Source organism: Carya illinoinensis, chromosome 15, assembly GCF_018687715.1.
Source record: "Carya illinoinensis cultivar Pawnee chromosome 15, C.illinoinensisPawnee_v1, whole genome shotgun sequence".
NCBI lineage: Eukaryota > Viridiplantae > Streptophyta > Magnoliopsida > Fagales > Juglandaceae > Carya > Carya illinoinensis.
In genome coordinates, this window is record NC_056766.1 from 13,401,573 (window position 1) to 13,415,599 (window position 14,027).

At 37.8% G+C, this 14,027-nt stretch overlaps 2 protein-coding genes across 2 annotated transcripts; both read left to right on the plus strand.

The window, feature by feature from the left end:
• Positions 1-8,082: 8,082 nt before the first annotated feature.
• LOC122297299 (cytochrome P450 CYP82D47-like) lies at positions 8,083-10,052 on the plus strand. The gene is made up of 2 exons (XM_043107321.1): positions 8,083-9,110; positions 9,216-10,052. Exons 1-2 carry the CDS (start codon positions 8,133-8,135, stop codon positions 9,840-9,842), a joined length of 1,605 nt encoding a protein of 534 aa, XP_042963255.1. The 5' UTR covers positions 8,083-8,132; the 3' UTR covers positions 9,843-10,052.
• Positions 10,053-13,269: 3,217 nt separating this feature from the next.
• LOC122296688 lies at positions 13,270-13,818 on the plus strand. Its single transcript, XM_043106491.1, has one exon. The coding sequence runs from the start codon at positions 13,270-13,272 to the stop codon at positions 13,816-13,818; it is 549 nt and encodes a 182-aa protein (XP_042962425.1).
• The last annotated feature ends 209 nt before the right edge of the window (positions 13,819-14,027 follow it).

Consider the following 14,027-nt stretch of genomic DNA (forward strand, 5'->3'; position numbering starts at 1 on the left):
CTCTTATACTTACAGGCAGACTAGAGATTAACTCAGCATCTTCTTTATTAAACACAGCCTCAATTAAAACTTGATTCCATACACGGTTTTCCACATTGATCAACTTTATCACCCTTGCTTCAGAATCTAACACATTGATAGGGGTTTGTACCATATAAGTTGTAGGCCGAGGCAACCATCTATCATGCCAAATTCGGATGTTCTCCCCATTCCCAACTCTCCAAACAGAACCTGCCTTAATTAGATCCAGAGCAGACCATAAACTCCTCCAGATGTGAGAAGGAGAGGAGCCAATCTTAGATGCTGAGAGATGACAGTTAGGAAAGTATTTGTGCTTGAAAACTTGAGAAACAAGAGATGTGGGTTCCTGCATGAGCCTCCAAACTTGCTTTGCTAACAAAGCTTTATTGAAACTTACTAAGTTTCTGAACCCCAAGCCTCCCTTGCCTTTCACTATGCCTAACTTTTCCCAACTCCTCCAATGGATACCCTTCCTAGCTTTGTTATGGTCCCACCAGAACTGAGAAAACATGGCCTCTATCTCCTTCAACAGCACACAAGGCAATTTAAAAACACTCATAGTATATGTAGGAATTGCTTGTAGCACACTTTTAATAAGAATCTCTTTCCCTGCTGTAGACAAGAGGACAGATTTCCAACTACAGATTCTTCTCCATATCTTTTCCTTAAGTCCACGAAAGGTATTGTATTTAGACCTTCCAATCACAGTTGGTAGGCCCAAGTACTTGTTGTAATTTCCACAAACCATCCCATTAGTAGACTGGATAATTAAAGCTTTAGCTGCTGGGTTTGTGTTACTGCTAAATAACAATGAAGTTTTCTGTTTATTGAGAAATTGACTAGATGCACATTCATACTTCCACAAAATCTGCTCCACATTGAACCATTCTTCTTGCTTTGCTTTACAAAAAATGACACAATCATCAGCAAATAGAAGGTGATTAATCCCTAACCCTTCTCTAGAGGCAGTTACCCCTCTAAGGACACCATTTTGATCAGCTTGCTGTAATAAAGAACTCAGTCCCTCAACACATATGAGAAACAAATATGGTGATAATGGATCACCTTGTCGTAGCCCTCTTGAAGGATAAAAGATGTCCCCTGCAACTCCATTAACTTTGACTGAATAGCTCACTGATTTGACACATGCCATAAGTAACCCAGTCCATCTTTCACCAAACCCCAGTTTGAGTAACATAGCCTCCAAATAGTCCCACTCCACCCTATCATAAGCCTTAGACATATCTAATTTGATAGCCATACTGCCCACCTTACTCTTTTGCCTTGATTGCATAGTATGTAGCATCTCATATGCAACCATAATATTATCAGTAATAAGTCTTCCTGGTAAAAAAGCACTTTGGTTCCAAGAAATGATCTTAGAGAGCACCCCTTTCAATCTGTTGGCTAAGACTTTAGAGATCAACTTGTAGATAACATTACATAAGCTTATAGGTCTGAAATCATGTAAAAAAACTGGAAGATTTACCTTAGGAACAAGAGCAATGAGTGTGTGATTAAGTCCAGAAGGTAGAATGCCATTGCTTAGAAAGTCAAGAACAGCTTGGGATACTTCAGGTCCAATAATCTCCCAATGATCTTGATAGAAACCAGCACTAAAACCAACAGGACCAGGTGCCTTGAAAGGTGACATTTGCTTCAAAGCCACATCAACTTCCTCCCTTAGAAACTCCTTATTCAAACTGAGAAGCATCTCCTCTGAAATTCTGTGCTCTACCCCATTAATAACTGGATCGATCATCTCTCTTGTGGGAGAGCTTGAAAGAAAAACAGTGGAAAAATGCACCCTGAAAGCATGTGTAATGTCACTGCTCTTTGTTATTAACACCTCATCTTCACCTCTAATCTGTTTTATGGCATTTTTCTTCCTCCTTTGATTAACACATGCATAATAAAATTTAGTGTTCCTATCCCCTTTCTCAAGCCAGTGCCTTTTGGCTCTTTGTTTCCATTTGAGGTCTTCTTGGTCTAACAGAAATTCCAGCTCCTTGTGTAGTTGTTTCTGGCACTGTATGTTGCTAGGGCCCTCATCCTTCTGTAATTGATTAATGAGACTTATTTTCTCCTTAATAGCCTTTGATCTGTTCTGGTCAATATGCCTGCTCCACTACCTCAATTTCTTACTGCATGCTTCTAACTTAGTCTGTACACTTGCTAGTTTATTCATGCCCCCCATCTGCTTCTGCCATTCAGTAGCCACTATAGTGCTACAACCTTCTTCACGACTCCAATTGGCTTCATACTTAAAACTGTGAGGTACAGAATGCTGTGCACTGTGTGCAAACCAGCAAGAAAGTAATACAGGTTTATGGTCTGAACAAACAGCAGTTAGAATGTCCACCTGATAATTAGCATGACCCTCCATCCATTGTTGATTAGCTAATACTCTGTCAAGCCTCTCTTTAGTAAAGGTAGCATCTTCATGACGATTTGACCATGTGTATTTGTCACCTCTCCAGCCCAAATCAAATAGAGAGCCTTTGATCAGAACCTGTCTAAACAAGTCCATCTGCCCCTCACTCCTAACTCTTCCCCCAACCTTTTCATCATTAGTTAGAATTTCATTAAAGTCCCCAATGACACACCACCCCACATCAGTAGGTTTGAAGGAATTCAATAATTCAAAGCTAGCCTTTCTCTGGCTAACCTCTGGACTCCCATAAAAACAAGTAAGGAGCCATCGAGATCCCCCTTGTTCATCAGTAATGAAGACATTAATATGTCTTTGGGAATAATTCATTAATTCTACTTTGATCTCCTGCTTCCATAACAGCATAAGCCCACCACTTCTACCAATAGCCTCAACTACAAAACACCCTCCATAGTTAAGTTTCTTTGCCACCACTTGAGCCTGTTTTAACCACAGCTTTGTTTCCATTAAGAACACCACCCCGGGACCTTTTGCCTTAGTTAAAAGGCCAAGGCTCTGAACTGTTCGAGGGTTCCCAAGCCCTCGACAGTTCCAGCTTAAAGTTTTCATAATGATTGGCGGGGCTGGGATCCAGCCTCCACCAATTCTTTAAGTAAGAAAGCATCACCCTTTCCTTTCTTAGAAACCACCAACTTAGCTAGTACCTCATCATCCTCATCAACCAGCCTTTTCTGTCCAGACAAATTATCTAAGCATAAGTTAGATTGTCCATGAGCTCGTGCTCTTCTCTTCCACTTGTGAATGCCTTTAGCAGCAGTAAGATGCACATCAACCCCCTTAGAAGACACCTTATTCTTTCGTGAGGTAGAGCGAGTGCAGGTGGCCATTGATGTCACGTTCTGCTCAAGGCTTTGAACAAAAGCCTCATCCACGTAGGTAGGCCCAACCGACAGCCCACCTTTCCCCACAGGCCCATTCGAGCCCATCACCTCAACTCTATTTATCTTATCTGTTACAACTTTATCATCTATATCTAGCACTGATGGATTTTGAAACTCCTTAGAGTTCGCACCTAATCTCCCCGATACTCTCTCCCTTTCATGATCTTCAGCACATACATTTAAATTCTTAACAACTTCTATCTTATCAGGAAAGTTTGAGTTCAAACCTCCTATCTCACTGTTATCACAACTGCCACCTTCCTCCACATTTTGTGCCGACTTTTCCTCCTGCGCTGACAGCCGTTCTCCAACTTCAGTGCTGCCCATTGAATCCTCCTCACGGTGAACTGCCGCCCTGTGGACCACCTTGTCCCCTCCACTATCAATGCTAGAGGCAAAAGATGATCTTCGTCTGAACCCGGGATCAGCCCGAAGCCATGCACCAAACTGCATGGCAGTCTCCCCTTCAAGCTCCACCTCTGAACCTTCCTTCGGGCAGCCCACTTCTCTATGACTCAAACAGCCACATTTAAAACAAATTCGGGGAAGCTTTTCATACTGAAATTGCACCCATAGTTTCTTGCCATAAGAGTTGACAAACCGTCCACGGGCAATCGGTTTGTGTAAAGCAACTTCTAACTTCACCCTCAGAAACTTTCCCCACCCTATATCATCTTCGGCAGTATCAACTTCAAGCACTCGTCCAACTGAAGCCCCAATAAGCAGTCCATAATCCCTTATCATTTGTCCCAACGGCAAGTTGTGAATTTGAACCCAGAAAGCCTCAGACTCAAACATGATATGCGATGGTTGCATGGTGCTATCATAGGGTCGAAGGGCAAAAAGGCTATTGTCAAACAGCCAAGGTCTGCCCTCCATGATTCTGTCTTTATCTGCATGTGTAGCAAAGGTTAGTACGAAAGTATTCTTTGCTACTTCTTGAAATTCTGCTCGCTTACTTATCCTCCAAATTTTCCCCATGGCATTACTGACTGTCTCCTTCCCTACCACACGCTCCAGACAGATCCTCCCAATGAGACTCCGTTGTCCCTTTCTTTGCACATCCTCAGCCTCCCCCGAGGGGAAATCCAATACCATTTCTTCCTCCTCTGACAACCGGAGGTTATTCCACCGATGTTCCAACTCCTCCATGATAATACTCACTCGTCACCCTCACAAAACAAGCACTCACACTTCACCTCAGAGATCGCCTAGCAGCCAGGGAAACTCAGAGAGAAGACTCGACCCGGGAGGATCTATTTCTATTATTTATTTTTGTTGATTTTAGGTTTCATTGTTGTTATTTAAATTTTATTTTAGATGTGAAGAAAATGAAAATCCAAATTTTAGAAGCCCCTCGTCTAAGAACTTCAAATTTAAATGAAGATTTATTTGAATATAAGAGTTGATCACCAGTATTTTTTTAAGATGCTAAAGATAGAAGAAGATTTCCAAATTTAAAAGGAAGAGATGTCGAAAAAGAGAAGTGATTTGGATCTACTCTATTGGCATCTAACTACCAGATGAGAACAAGTGAATAAATAAATAAAAAATAAAAGAAAATATTTATCAAATTAAAAAGAAGAAGATGACGTGGGAAGTTTAGACTTCATTCTATCTATTGGTTTAACTTACCATGTAAGACGTTCATGGGAATAAATTAATTGGCAAAAGTTATGATGGTTTGACTTGGCGTTAGTTTGGATTTATTTTGGCTGGCACATATGTACGTAGGAGTGGAGAGGAGTTTAATGGAATGAGCCATTTTGGATTAGGACATAGTGAGACGCAAGGGCTTCACTTGGAGAGACGCACGCATGCGGAATCAAGATGGAATGAAACAGATTTTTATTTGATTTGTTTTGATAAGAGACGCGGCTTGCGGATCCAAAGGGACGGCAATTAATTTAATTTCCTGTGGTTTGGAAGACGTGTTGAGACTGTGAAGATGCTGCTACGACTTAGAGCTGCAATTGTGAGGAACATTTTTCAGTGTTCATTTTCCTTTCATTATTCTCAAAAAAATTATGGTTAATTCGTTTATGTTGAATTTAATTTTTAGCATGCACTAAATTTTCTTTATTCTAGTAAAATGATGTAATCTAGTTCCAAACTATGCTTGATTTTCTATGCTAATTTAAAGTAATTCTTTCTTTGTTTGTCTGATTTATTCTGAGTTTATAGCTTTTAATTAACTAGCCATTAATTAGATGAATTTTAATCTTGTGATTTGATATTAGATTTTAGGAAAGAAGAGAAAATTTTAAATAAAAAGATTATAAAGTTAAGATATTATTAGAATAAATTTTTTTTAATATTATTTTTATTTTAGAACTTATAAAAATTATATTATTTTTTGTATTTTGTTTGAAAATTTAAAAAAGTTGTAATGATCAGATGATGATTAAATGAATTAAAAAGTTAAAAATCTGAAATTGGAAAATGAATTTTTTTTTTCAAGAATAGGACAGTATTCTAATTTTATTGATAGTTCTCACTTACGGCGAAAAAATATCGTGGTTACAAACATATGCGAATATGCTATCTACGTTGAATAACGTGTAATCCAGCTTCATTCATTCAAAGAGCGCCCAAAATGTTTTTTGGATTTCCATGTTTATTAGCAATGAAAATATCAGTCTCATTAGATCCCAACTTGATTAATCTATCAACTACGTGATTCATTTCCCTAAATATATGGAATATCCTTATCACCAGAAAACTAGCATTCAACGTCATAATCAATAGCACGTTTATTGATTATGTTAGTCAATAAACGTGAATATTGAAATATATGGATCTCATTCTACTTCCCGCTTGCTATTGATTATGTTAGTCAATAAACGTGAATATTGAAATATATCGATCTCATTCTACTTCCCACATTTAAATATATCTCAATGACTTCAAAAATCTCACTCAAACATCTTAAATCATTATTATTCACATATTAACTCATCTAATTGTTAATCAACTCAGAACCCATACCCAGCCTTAGTCACAGTCAAATCATATTTAGGGCATGTTTCAGTGATGAGAAAATGACAATTTTGTGAATACTAGTGAAGGGGTTTATGAGTTGTAGTGAAACAATTTGAATTATAATATCTTATTAGATTTTAGGAAAGAAAAGAAAAATTTAAATAAAAATATTATAAAGTTAAGATATTATTAGAATAAAATTTTTTTAATATTGTTTTTGTTTTAGAACTTATAAAAATTCTATTATTTTTTGTATTTTATTTGAAAATTTAAAAAAGTTGTAATGATCAGATGATGATTAAATGAATTAAAAAGTTAAAGATCTGAAATTGGAAAGTGACTTTTTTTTCAAAAATAGGATAGTATTCCAATTTTATTAATAGTCCTCACTTATGGCGAAAAAATATCGTGATTAAAAACATATGCGAATATGCTATCTGCGTTGAATAACATGTAATCTAGCTTGGTTCATTCGAAAAGCGCCCAAAATGTTTTTCGGATTTCCATGTTTATTAGCAATGAAAATATAAGTCTCATTAGAACCCAACTTGCTTAATCTGTCAACGACGTGATTTATTTCCCTAACTATATGGGATATCCTCATCACTAGAAAACTAGCTTTCAACTTTATAATCAATAGCACGTTTATTGACTAACATATAAAGTCTTATGCTTGACAGGTATTTTCATTAAGCTCAATTGTTTCAAAATCACATATTTAGAAAGTCATGGTGTTCGAGTGGTGCTTGGGAAGGAAATTATGAGAAATTTTGAGATTAGACGAGATCATCTCACATTCCAAATAAGTCCTTCTTACTAACACATAAAATAGAGCAAATAAAATAATAATGTTTAAAAAACTTATGTATATAATTTTTCTTATATACGATCACGATTTATATCCAGTTATATTTGATTATTTGATGATGGGGCACATTTTAATTGATGAATAATAATAGACTTACTACCCTACTACTACCTTTTTACTACTCTTATTATTTTTTAAATTTTTTATAACTTGTTTATGTTTATTTAATGGTTAAGAAAGTGACTATTAGTGAAATTGTATATTTTTTTAATTTTTTATTAATAATAAAAAATGTTAAGAAAATAATTATAATAAAAAAAATTTAATATACTAAAGTAGTAAAAAGATGATAAATGAGTAGTAAGTACGTACATCATCATCCTTGAATAAGTTAAATTGACTGTCATTTGGTTTAGATTGAAACGAGAAAATTGGTGACATTAATTATTCAACTGCACGTGAAGTTGAACCGAGAGAGAGAGAGATATTGATTAATGGTTGTTAATTAATGCTAGTCTCTCGTGTATTCTTGGACATTGCTTGCCATTTCACTATGGCTTCCATGGGCGTTATGTTAGTCAATAAACGACGCTCAAAACTAATTTATTCATGAAAAAATTTATTCACTATCTTAATTCTCATCAATTCGTAATGTGACATTAGATAATAGATTCATAAATAAAAAATAATAAATATTATCTAATCTTTTAATACTATATAATTAGATTATGGGAAGAATTACTCTTTTTAATGTTTATTTTGGGGGTGTTTGGAAAGATATTTTATACGAGGGCAGTAAGTCTTAAGGTGACGGTGGCGGCCTCTATCTATTCAATTCCGTGTGGCAATTGAACTCCAACATAAGATATTTTTTCGGTGTTTTTTAAAGTCTTGTGACGGGGCCTTTTTTCAACTCCAAGATATTTATATGCCCTCCTGACCGCAGCCAGCTCCATCCACAGCCACAGCCAAAAAAAGGAAATTATATATGCTCTTTCAATATCACTCATCACGTACCTTTAATATGATCACTTATATCATGGCTACCATCTTTGCCTGCTTGCTTCTCTTTATCTTCTTTCTATTATGGAAGAGCACAGCCCAAAAAACTGCACCTCAAAGCAGACTTCCACCAGAAGTTGGTGGTGCATGGCCTATGATAGGCCACCTCCACCTATTAGCAAGGTCAAAACCTGCTCATATAACCTTAGGTTATATGGCTGACAAGTATGGACCAATCTTTACCATTAGGTTGGGAGTGCATAAAGCTATAGTGGTCAGCAATTCAGAAATAGCCAAAGAGTGTTTTACTACCAAAGACAAAGTCTTTGCCAACCGTCCAAAAGCTATGGCAGTAGAACTCATGGGCTATAACTATGCCCTATTCGCTTTCAGCCCTTACGGTTCCTATTGGCGCCAAGTTCGAAGAATAACCACACTTGAACTCCTTTCAAATCAACGCCTTGAGATGTTCAAGCACATCCGAGAATCGGAGGTAAACATAGCAATAAAGGAAACATATAAACTCCTAGTCAATAACAACAAGCACGTGTTGGTGGACATGAATAGATGGTTCGACAAGATCACGCTAAACATGGTGTTTAGGATGGTTGTAGGGAAGCGATTTGCTTGGGTTGCCACCGAGGATGAGGATGAAGTAAATGATCTTGGGTACCAGAAGACATTGAAAGATATTTCCATGTTGATTGGAAAGTTTGTGGTGTCAGATGCCTTACCATATCTAAGGTGGTTGGACTTGGGTGGGGACAAAAGGGCCATGAAAAAAGTCGCAAGAGAAATAGATCATGTGCTTAAAGGTTTGCTAGAAGAACATAAGCAAAGAAATCTCTCGAGTGAGGTGAAGAATGCACCCCAGGACTTTATGGATGTATTGCTATCCATTGTCACAGATAACATAGAAATTTCCAATTTTGATGCTGATACAATTACAAAAGCAACTTGTCTGGTATGATCATTAATTATTGTTTCATTAGCCAAGATGATATCTAATTTTACAAAGAGTGTTTTAAAGGGATATTCTTATTGATATCTAATTTTACATCTTTTGTAGAACCTTATCTTAGGGGGCACAGATACAACAGCTGTGACCATGACGTGGGCTCTCTCTCTACTTCTTAACAATCGAGAGGCTCTAAAGAAAGTCCAACAAGAACTAGACGTCCAGGTTGGTAAGGAAAGGCAAGTGAAGGATTCAGACATACAAAACCTAACCTATCTCCAAGCTGTCATCAAAGAAACAATGCGCTTATACCCTGCTGGCCCACTTGGTGTGCCGCACGAGTCTAGCGAAGATTGTGCTTTGGCTGGTTACCATGTCCCAGCTGGCACACGTCTTCTCGTTAATCTATCAAAGATCCATCGAGACCCAAACTTGTGGCAGGATCCAACAGAGTTTCATCCAGAAAGATTCCTTACTACCCATAAAGATATCAATATTAGGGGTCAGAATTTTGAATTGATGCCATTTGGTAGTGGTAGAAGAGTTTGCCCCGGAATGTCGCTTGGGTTACAACTGATTCAACTCACACTTTCTACCTTCTTACATGCTTTTGACATCTCAACTCCATCAGCTAAATCAGTAGATATGGTTGAGAAAGCTGGAATTGCCTCCATTAAAGCAACACCACTTGAAATCCATCTCACTCCACGCCTTCTTGAACAAGTATATGATGTATAATACTTTGAGTACTTGATATTAAATAATTTGTGTGAACAACTAGGATACATATTACCTAGCTAGGAATGTGTTCTAGTGATGCATATATATATGCACACACATTATGGATTCAATATGTGGATCTAATAAAAAAACCGTATCTTTGGGATTCGAGAAAACTCTAAAGAAGAACAATTATGTTCACTTTATAGATAATATGGTTGAGACTAATGCTATATGTAGTTGTGAAGTGCATAAGTCATGTATAATCATTTTGGAAAAGAGTTGGATCAACTATTAAAAAATTAGGTTTGTTTTTTTTTTTTTTGATCTCGTATTTTCTCACTTTTTTCAATGGGATTGCATGATACTTGTGTACTCAACGACTAAAAATATCATTTCTCTATTTTTCAATTTCTCATGTTAAGATCATTGTCCAAATTTTATTAGCATAAATGTCGTATTTTAAACAAATCGCATCGGTGGGGATTATAATTTCATCCAAATCGCATCGGAGGGGATTATAATTTCTTATATTTGTTTCCTTGAAGAATGGATCTAGGCAAAAAGAAGATCTAGAAATACACCATAGCTTTAATGGATTTTCTTTTGATGATAAGGGAAAATTATATTTCTTTCTTGTGTATTAGCCTTGTATACCCATTTTTTCATCATAAATAACAATTTTCGCAAAATTGCATGCCACATGTTTGATGCAAGTAGTACTTAAGCAGCCAAAATAATGTTTCTCGGTGATTATACAGTTAGGGGAGACAGAAGAACTTTTATAAGGAGGTGGGCAAACATTAATTATCATTCTTCAGACTGCGCGCATCTTTCTTCGTATGTTAAGAATTTTACCATCTGAAAATATAAAATAAACATATGCAATTGTTAATGTTTGAAGAGATTAATTGTGTAGCCGCACGTTTTGTAATTCTCTCCTCCATTAATTATTATCATCGTTTTAATAATATCTTGTCCTATTATAATTAGATGATTTTCGGTTAGTGCCCGATGAAAGGATAATACTTAAAATAATAACAGAAATGAAATAATTGCCCGGGATGTACAGTAATGGTTAATGGTGGTAAGTTCAAGTTTAACAGAAATGAAATTGCACGTTTTGCGGATTTGAATGGCTAATGGTGTTGGTTGATTGGTGGTAAGTTCATGTAATATCTCATGTTTACGTGTATTTTTATTGAATGATTATTTAAATTATTATAATTAGTGGTTCTTTTGTTTTAAATTAAACTTGATTTTCGTGGTATTATTTTGTAACTTCCAAGTTATGAAATTTAAATAATGTGTTTTCTTAGTCTCCTCTCAGGTTAGCTCTCCAGCAAAACTAGAGGTGGAGTTGTCTAGTGTTCAGTTTATCTCTTTTCAGTGCTATAGTTCAGTCTCCTCAAGTGGAGACCTTATATAGCTTCGTTATGTACGTAGGAGAGAGTCACAGTACTAAAGATCTGGAGGATCTATGGAAAAATTTAAAGCTAATAGGAGAGGAGGAGGAGGTGATAGAAATGGAGGGTAGCGGGAACGAAGATATACGACGGAAAGGTGAATTGAGTCTGATTGGGAGAGTATGCTCGGACAGAGTGATAGGGAAAGACTTGATAAGCAATACCATGGCAAGGATATGGAGGATCAGTAAGAAGGCTTCTTTCCAACAAGTTGACAAAAATACCTATGTTATTACTTTTGGAACACATGCGGATCTACATAGAGTTTTCGAAGGCAAACCTTGGTTTTTTGATAACGCAATGTTTCTCCTCATGCAATATGATGGAATAATGAAACCGGGAAAGATAGATTTCGATAGTGAAGTTTTCTGGATGCAAATCCATAACTTACCCTTGAGCTGCATGTCGGAGGAACGGGGTAACAAAATAGGGAAGACGGTGGACAAGGTAGTAGAAGTAGACGCGCAAGAGGATGGCATTGGATGGGGCAGATGGTTATGGGTCAAGGTGGAGATAAAACTTAGAAAACAGATCGCCAGGGGCAGATTCATTAGTGTCCAGAGTACAAAACATTGGGTCCACTTCCGGTTCGAATCTTTACCAAAGATCTGCTTCCAGTGTGGCTGGTTCCTTCATGATGTTCAAGGGTGTCAAGCGAGTAAAGAAAAACAGAGAGAGGAGGACCTCAATGGCAAACCACAGTTCGGTCCATGGTTTCGAGTTGAGATTGCCCCTAGACGATGGTCTGGCAAGGCGCGATACCAAAGTGATATGGGAGCAAGGGAGAAACAGAATAATGGTGACAGGGGGAGGGAAGTAATACCAAAAGATAGTGTCGGAAAAGGGAGGATGGTGGAGGGGTTGGACGGAGGACGGGAGACCTCCGGTTCTTCTCAAATACAGAAACCTACAGAAGCTATGAAGGGTGACAAGGTAGACACCAGTCATCAGGGACAGAGGGTGACAAACCTAGAGGAAGGTGGAGATGTGATGGAAGCTGACCTCCTAACCTGCTTGAAAGAAAAGGAACAGTGTAAGGCTGGGCGAGACAGTTTTAGGCGGGAAGGGGAAAAGGAACTGTACAAGGCTGGGAGAGACAGTTTTAGGCGGGAAGAGGGAAGAGAATCAGATATTAACACTGGGCTAGGCGAAGAGGCTGGGCTGCATGGTATACTAGGCCCTCACTTAAACCAGAAAGGGCCCAACTCTCTTTCGGTTACTAGCCTAGAAGAAGCAGCAGTTGAGATAGTATCGAATCACGAACAAAGCAAGGCACTCCAGCAAGAGCTTTGTAGCTGGAAACATCAGGCCAGGGTGCAGAAATGTTCAACATCCTCCTCAATCTCCACAAGATCAAAAGGGGTAAAACGGGGTTTAGAGGTAAGTACTACTAATCTTGGTTCTCATAAGAAACTGAAAAAGCTTGGTGTATTGGGTTCTTTGGAGCAAAACAATGAACAATTAGAGAAGGTGGTGGCTGCCAGTCAGCCCCACCAGAGGATATGAAGATCCTAAGTTGGAACTATAGGGGCTTGGGAACCCCTGAACAGTTCAAACCCTTCGCATGGTAGTGAAGAAGAAGATGCCTGATATGGTTTTTCTTATGGAAACCAAACTCCCATATGGTAGAGCAGATGGGATTGCGAAGTCAATAAAATTTGAGGGCTGTTGTGCTAGTGAGGCAGTTGGTAGGAGTTGAGGCCTTATCCTGCTGTGAAAACAGAAGGACCAGGTAGAGTTGGTCAACTTTTCAAGACACCATTTTAATGTTTTGGTAAATGATACTCAGTGTAACTTTAAGTGGTTACTAACCTGTTTTTATGGGCACCCGAACTCAAATTTGAGAAAACAAACATGGGATTTATTGTCATCTTTCAAGCCTAGTGAAGGGGGTTGGGGAGTGATAGGGGATTTTAATGAGATCTTATTTAATGACGAGAAAGTGGGGGGGAAGATGTAGGAATGAAAACCTCATGAGAATGTTTAGAAATCTGGTAGAAGAAGGAAATTTGGTTGATCTAGGATGGAAAACAAACAAATTCACATGGTGCAACCGACATGAAGATGAGTCTTTCACAAAGGAAAGACTAGATAAAGCTTTAGCAAACCCAAGGTGGAAAGTAACTTATGCAGAGGCTTTAGTGGAAACTCTTCTAGCTATCTACTCTGATCACAGCCCAATACTACTTTACTGTAGTTTTGAGAGGTGTTCAGCATACAGATATCACTCTTCATTCAAGTACGAAGCCAACTGGATTAATGAGATGGGCTGTAGAGAGGCAGCTTCTGAAGCATGGCAGGGCAGTTATAGAGGGGAGACTGGTTTGGAGAAGGTCTTATACAAGCTTGACAAAACTAGAAAGGGGCTTCAAAAGTGGAGTAGACACATGGTTAGAGACAGAAATAGAGCTATAAGAGAAAAGACACAGTTGTTAGGTGAGTTGCAAAGCCGAGAAGAACCAAGCACCATAAAGAAACAAAAGGCCTGCAGCAAGATCTTAACTTTCTATTGGAACAAGAAGACATAGGGTGGAGGCAAAGGGCAAAGAGACACTGGCTGATTTGTGGTGATAGAAATACAATATTCTATCATGCCTGTGTAAATCAGAGAAGGCAAAAGAATACCATCACTAGAATTATTGACATGGAAGGAACAGAAGTGAGAGAGAAGAAAGAGGTTGTTGCAAGTTTTAAGAGCCATTTCATAGCAATATACAAGTCAACAAAACCTAATTCA